Source organism: Protomyctophum bolini (genome assembly GCF_963924005.1).
Source record: "Protomyctophum bolini genome assembly, chromosome: 9".
Taxonomy (NCBI): Eukaryota; Metazoa; Chordata; class Actinopteri; order Myctophiformes; family Myctophidae; genus Protomyctophum; species Protomyctophum bolini.
Genome location: NC_137870.1, coordinates 43,312,793 through 43,320,429, shown reverse-complemented (window position 1 = coordinate 43,320,429; position 7,637 = coordinate 43,312,793). Strand labels below are relative to the sequence as shown.

Here is a 7,637-nt window from a genome sequence, read left to right as displayed (position 1 = left end):
ATGAGGTTACGCGTTCAGCTCCACGGACGGACCAGCCGAGTGGAGCTTCCGGGAGCGGAGCCCACGCTGGCGGACGTCCGACTCCAGGTCCGGGAGGTCCTCCTGCCGTCCCACGGACTCCCCCCGGACACAGAGTTCACGCTGTCCCTCAACGGCCGGGAGCCTCTTTTGGACGACGACGGCGTCGTCCAAACCCTGTCCTCCCGCGGGGTCGTCTCCGGGGATTTAATAATCTGCGTGCTCCTCATGTCACCACCACCACCGCCGCCGCCGTCTCCCTGGCTCCAGAACACCTGCAGCAGCCATACGCCGTCCCTGCAACCCTCCCGGCAGACCTTCAGCGGCACGATGGACAGCGGCGCTACTACGCCTTCCTCCTCCTCCTCCTCCTCCGGTGAGCCTGACGACGGCTGCAGCAGTGGCCAATCGGCGCGCACACCACCGGAGCGGGTGCTGGTCCCCCCCGTCCCCGTCCCCGTCTGGGAGCCCGTGCTGTGCATGGAGGCGGAGGACGGCGGGGAGGTTCCCCGCAGCCTGCAGGAGCTCCTGCACGGCGGAGCCCAGGCCGGCAGCCCCGCCGACTGCGTCATGGTGGCCGTGCACCTCCTGATGCTGGAGTCGGGCTTCGCGGTTCTTCTTCCTCCTCCTCCTCGCGACGGCGGCAGTGAGACGACGACGGCGGCGGCGACGACGACGACGATGCCCGCCGGCTGGAGGAAGGCGGGCGGAGCGTACCGACTGAACTACACTCATCCTCTGTGCGGCGAGGACAGCCTGGTCATGCTCAGCGCCGTGTCCATGGGCGCCAGGCTCATCGTCAACGGCACCCTGAGGACCGAGACGGCGGGCGGACGCAAACTGTCTCTGAGTCCGTCCGACTTCGTGAGCGCCGAGTGGGCGGGCTCCTCCGGCGGCGCGGCCGCTGTGGCGTTCACCCACCTGCGGGCACTGTCGCGGACCTTCAAGGACCAGCTGGTGTTCCCCCTGATAGCCGCGGCGCTGCCGCCGGCCGCGTTCGGGCTGGCCGCCCTCCCGCCGGAGGTGCTGCTCCCCGTCCTGAGGCTCCTGGACGCGCGGAGCCTGGCGGCGCTGGCGGCCGTCAGCGGGCGCCTCCGCCGCGCCGCGGCCGACAACGCCCTGTGGAGACACCTCTACCGGCGGGACTTCGGCGGCGAACGGGACGACGGGACGACGTCCGGGGCCGCCACCGACTGGAAGGACCTTTACCGGAGCGAGTACACGGCACGCCGGGAACGGCGACGTCACAACGCGACGTTACGACGACGTTACCCTACTACGCGCGTTCCCTACCCACACCCGTACTACCCTCGGTTATGGCCTATAAACCGAGAGCCGTACTACCCGTACCCGTACCCTCTGCCTAACGCGCCGTACTTCCCAAACCCGCATCATCCAACGTACAACCCTTTCCGTAACCCGGAGCCCTACTGGTCTCCTCCGCACCCTAGAGGGCACGGCTCCACCGGGCCGCCCGCGGACCGACCACGACGACCACGTATAATGGAGGCGGGGTCAGACGACGTGCACGGACACGACGAGGACAAATAAGGGCGAATATGGAGATGTCTGATAGTCATATAGTATACACATTGTGACGAATATAAGACGTTTCTTTCCAATAAGAATATCCTAAAAAATCGACCTTGTGTTTTATAATTGTGGACTTTTTTCCATGTCATTACGCATCCGTGCCACTAGATGGCACCAGTACCGCTGAAGGAGAAGGAGATGTATATCGGTTGGCACACTGTTTTGTAGCTCCCACGGGGTTTTTTATTTAGGATTATTTAGGTTATTTAGGATTATTTTAGGATTTAGGATGACAACGTTTCGACGCCCTATTGGTCTTTGTCGGGTATGAGTATACAACAACAAAGTAGGCGTGTTGTATACAAATAGGGGCCAGTTTTAGCCGATGTTTGCAATGATGATACTGACACACCCATCCACCACATCTATGAAGTCAGGCTGAGTAATGTCAAGCCAAGAAACCATAGATTAAAACTGCTAGAGGCACTAAGGCCAACTATTGAGTTAGTAATATACAAAAGTGGTCCAGACAAATTGATACATTTACACAATATAACACTGCAAGAAAATCTAAACGCAGCCTACAGTACATGAAGTGCCAGAATAATGAAAAATAATAATAGATAGTAAGGTACCGTACAATTACAGTACAGCATATGGAGAAATAATGGCATGAAAAAACACTATGTAGTAGCCTACACTAAGTTATTCAACCTAGAAATGGTTATATCGAATTACTCATTTAGCCTGTATGGCTGTATTTTGCGTGTCTTAAGTACCAGGTCTTATTACTTAACTTAAGACCTGGAGGCGTGGTCAATTCCATTTGGCTATTCTGTTAGAGCAAAGAGCATTGACCACGCCCTCCAGGTCTTAAGTTAAGTAATAAGACCTGGTACTTATGAAGACACGCAAAATACAGCCCATAGTATTTTAAGGGTAAATATAGTATGCTTCACGTTGAAGTAAAAGGCGGTTGTGATCACCACCATGGGGGTCTTTCCTTATTGTCCAATAAATACCGCAATAACGTAGGAAGGAGATATTGTGTCCCATTTTATTGAAGTGGACTACCACTGTCCACAGCTAGGGGGCATCTAATGTTACTTCTATGTTCACTTATACATGGTTTTGCCAATAATAGGATAGGTTAGGTGTAAGATAAACTACAGATGGTAGTGGAGCATGTGATGGTACCTCTTATAGAGATCTCTTTCCCTATTTTTCAACAAAGCATAACATAATGCTTAAAACACCAAAAGGGGTTCCCGACCCAAAATGGGTTAAAGGACCACTTCACCACTTTTCAACCTATCGTCACAAAATAGGTCCTCACTAATAATCATATAGGGGCGAGGGACAAGAGGAGACTTGAGTTTTATCAGGTTTTATCCTCTTAGCAGTTTTTGTGTTGACCTGTACCTCTGTACCCATTCTGCAATCTGTTCATACAATGTTCAATCAATCAATCAATGAAAAACAAGTGCTCACAACATCAAACATGTGCTTTTCAGGCCAGTAGAAGCATTTTGTACAATGTCTGGATTGTCCTGGCTTCATTTTGACACTTTAGATATGTGAAAGAAAGGTATTGTAAGAATCTTGAATGTGAAACACATCTCCAGATGCCTGGTCCCTAGCGCATGGTGCCTGAACCCCTTTTGCTGTTTTAAGCATTAGGCCTATGTTATACTTTCGCTATTGAAAAATAGAAGATCTACAAGCTCATGGCGCGTCACCGAATGTCGCGCTATATGAACTTGTAGGTCTGATATTTTTGAAAAATCGTGAAAATGTGCCTCAAATCTTTGAATATTCTTTCAGAGTTTCAGTTTTTTACGATTAAATAAATCATTGTTCTTGGACGAATATGTGTCCACTTACCTACAAAATCCCCAATTCATAAAGACAAAGTGCCTTTGTTGCATTAAACACCTTAATTCCACAGAATGCAGTTGTAGATGGTGTGTAGATGTTTTCTCCCAAAAAAAATATTCTGGGCTACATATTTCACTGCTATTAAGTTTCTACGTACTTTACTCGGAGTTTAGGAAACAATTAAATATATACATTTAAAAAATAAATAATGGTAACATAGTTGACAGCACATGATATCATATAACAAAAGTATAAGCGAGTTGACTGGACATGAAAAAGTATAGTGTTCTATCAATCTAATAATTTAGCGGACTGTCTGTCAGTCAGTCAGTAAGAGTACTTCCTTAGCATAGAGCAAGACAGCTGCTTGCTTTCTGCGCCATGACCATCTCACAACGCCACGACGCACGGACCGCCTCACGGAACCTAGCGCCGCACAGCCCTGTCCTCCAACCTCAATCTGCCCTGCATTACACACGCCAAACATTCTAACATGCATCTTAATTAAATTAATTTGCGTCAACAAAAAAAAACATCTCCCCGCAAATCACGTGTCACCAGTGTCTCCAGTGAAATGCATGTTGGGACGGACACAGATTAATACTGGGACACACTTTTCCGCGCAGACCCACACGGGTAAACAATCCCCCCCCCCCCCCCCCCCCCCATCACATTACCCACACTGAACATCATTTGCTGACTATAGTTTATCAAATAACCTAATCAGGAACAATTTAAAAAATGTTATCTTAGCAAACTGCATATTCCTCCTCTTAGACCGCATTTGATATAATTGTGACATTATAAACTAATGATACAGATTAGTTACTTAGTTAGCATGGATCACTTGCAAGTTTATTAACACAGATTTTACACACAAATTAAACGGTGATCCATAACCTGCAAATAAACAAAGTCATCAAACCCAACAATGGCAGGACGACCATGGGGGGGGGGGGGGGGGGCGGAGCCCTGAGGCTCGCCCACATCAACTATACCTGGAACCGTAGCGGTTTTCCTCATCCCTACAACGGCATTCTCGAACTGTTCATACGGTTGCCATGTTCTGGTAAGAACCGACGACACTACACTATACGACGATGTGCTATACATCATGGTGTTGATGTATAGCATCCCCCATAAGGGGGACTGAAGTCCCTACGCCTTCACATGTTGGCACGTTCCCCCATACCTCTGTGACCTCCTCAAACGTCATGTCCCCTATAGCTCCCTCCCATTCCCTTCAGGTCTGGTGATGCAAACCTCCTCGACGTCCCCCAAGACCAAACTCCGGACATGGGGTGACAGAGCATTTGCCTTTGCTGCCCCAACCCTGTGGAATGCCCTCCCTAAGGCACTCGGAGATGGATGCCCCCACCCCACTCCTCCAAACCTTCAAAACCGCCCTTAAGACCCACCTCTTCAACATTGCCATAACCCCAGCTAACCCTTTTCACTGTCTTTAATGTTTTTTTTTAGCTTTTAGTGTTTTTCTTTTCTAATAAAGTTTTTTTATTTGTGTTGTTACCTCTGTAAAGCACCCCTCCATGTAAAGCGTCTTTGGGTACTCAGAAAAGCGCTATATAATTTTGAGATATTATTATTATTATTATTATTATGTGTTCCCTCCATTGGACTTGATTCCTCCCGTCCTGGTCAGGGTGACTCAGGCTTGGAGGGTGCTCTTAGTGGCTCCAGCCTGGGGGTCCTAGAGGCAGGAAATATGTCCCCTCCTTTATTTGACCAGCGTTGGCGGCTCCCCCTACGGAGGGACCTTCTCACGCAGGTTTGGGGCACGAGGTCTTCCACCCACATCCACAGGACCCGGACGGACCTCTATGTGTGGCCTGTGAGGGGTCGAACGTGAAGGCCAAGAACCTGCCCCCGGATGTCGTCACGACGATTCTGGGCGTCGGGGGCCCTGTCGACGGAAACATGAAACGTTGGTGCTCGGCTATAGACCTGGTCGGGTGGTCCTCTTCCAGGCCTCGGTGGTCCACATTCTGACCTTCCTACAGGAGTTCCTGAATAGAGGCCTAGTAGGCCTCTGTTAAGGTCAACCTGCCGGGTTATGAGTTAAGATGGGAGCGTGGCCAAACACATATCATTTGGGCGGTCCTTGGCCTGAGATAGTTTGAGAACAACTAATAAAGCAAAACTAAGTTCTTCCAGAAGACATTTGTAGAATCAGCCTCAGGTCCTAATGGGATAACGCCCCACGGTCCCGGGGAGCTTGGTTGTGGACTGTGGCGATATGTCTGTTGAGGTTACTGGACAGACTGAAATGTCTGTCACACAGTGTACATCGGAAAGGTTTCTCTCCGGTGTGCACGCTCTGGTGTATCAACAGGTAACGTAGGTATTTGAAACTCTTGTCACACTCTTTACAACTGAAAGGTTTTTCTCCGGTGTGGACGCGCTGGTGTATCTCCAGGTAACCTAAGTGTTTGAAACTCTTGTCACACTGTTTACAACTGAAAGGTTTTTCTCCGATGGTTTGGTTGTGAACAATAGCGATATGTCTCTTAAGGTTACATGACACACTGAAACTTTTGTCGCACTGTGTACATCGGAAATGTGTTTCTCCGGCGTGCACGTGCTGCTGGTGTCCCCCACGGTCCCGGGGAGCTTGGTTGTGGACTGTGGCGATATGTCTGTTGAGGTTGCAAGACAGACTGAATCTTTTGTCGCACAGTGTACATTGGAAAGGTTTTTCTCCCGTGTGGACGCGTTGGTGGTCCTCCAGGAGACCTGACCGGCTGAAACTCTTCCCACACTGTTTACAACTGAAAGGTTTTGCTACGGTGGTTTGTTTGTGAACAATAGCGATATGTCTCTTAAGGTTACATGACAGACTGAAACTTTTGTCGCACTGTGTACATCGGAAATGTGTTTCTCCGGCGTGCACGTGCTGCTGGTGTCTCTTCAGCTGACGTGCGTCGGCGAAGCTCCTGCCACACGCGGTGCAGTTCAAAGGCCTTTGTACCCTCTGTTTCCATAAATCCTTGAAAGCCTTGTTGCAACTTCTGAAGAACGACGACTCATGCGGCGTCACTACTAATGGTCTCCTTAAAGTCTCGTCAAACCGCTGATGACGACTGTGTGATTTTGGTTTGACTGCATCTCCTTCCGCGCAGGTTACGGATCTGGCAATTTGCTCACAGGCCACCGAGGCGACCTGTCGCTCCTTCGGCGTTTGGCAGTAGTTGTCGCGGTGGCTCAGTGAGGGGATCTGTCCCTCCTTCAGCATCTGGCGGTAGAGGTCGCTGTGGCTAGCCTTTAAGTGTCTCAGGAGGTAGACCTGAGATGTATAGGCATATGGGCACTCAGGAAAGGAACAGGAGTAGACCACGGTCTGGGGAGGTGGAGGTCTTTCACCAGTGTCGTGGTAGAGATGCTGGTGTTTCTTCAGTATCCACGATGTCGTGAAACTCTTGTCACACTGTGTACACGCGTGGGTCTTCTTTTCCGTGAAAGCCAGTTGATGTGGCTGTACGTCTTCCGGTTCTGTTAAAGTAGTCTCGGTAAGCTGTTGATGGTCATCGTGAGATGTCTGTTGGTCTGTGTCTCCTTGCCTCTGGCCGCTCGCAAATCCAGCCGGATGATGTAACGACTGTACTACTTCCGGTTCAGTCAAGGTAGTCTCGGAGAACTGCGTACGATCATTCGGAGACCGTGGTTGGTCTGTCTTTCCATGCTGCGGGTCGGTCTCGGATGTGTGCGCCGGATGATGTGCCTGCACTTCTTCTGCTGGGTCGGTTTCGGAGCTGGTGATGATCTTCTGACGGGTTGCTGAGGGGAGCTGTCCGCTCCTCGGCATTGGGGAGCAGTAGACGTCGTTGAGGCTCAGCGAGGAAGGGCTCAGTCCATTGGAGCAGTAGGCGCCGTTGAGGCTCAGCGAGGAAGGGCTCGGTCCATTGGAGCAGTAGGCGCCGTTGAGGCTCAGCGAGGAAGGGCTCGGTCCATTGGAGCAGTAGGCGCTGTCCTTGAGGCTCAGCGAGGAAGGGCTCGGTCCATTGGAGCAGTAGACGTCGTTGAGGCTCAGCGAGGAAGGGCTCGGTCCATTGGAGCAGTAGGCGCTGTCCTTGAGGATCGGCGAGGAAGGGCTCGGTCCATTGGAGCAGTAGGCGCTGTCCTTGAGGATCGGCGAGGAAGGGCTCGGTCCATTCCTCATCATTTGTCTGTAGAGGTCGTTGTGGCAACTCATC

The 7,637-nt window shown here is 50.9% G+C and overlaps 1 protein-coding gene across 1 annotated transcript; it reads left to right on the top strand.

Moving 5' to 3' along the window:
- LOC308321893 (F-box only protein 7-like) lies at positions 1 to 1,569 on the top strand (the record flags this gene model as incomplete). Its single annotated transcript, XM_080772988.1, has 1 exon — positions 1 to 1,569. One exon carries the CDS (start codon positions 1 to 3, stop codon positions 1,567 to 1,569), a length of 1,569 nt encoding a protein of 522 aa, XP_080629114.1.
- Between the last annotated feature and the right edge of the window lie 6,068 nt (positions 1,570 to 7,637).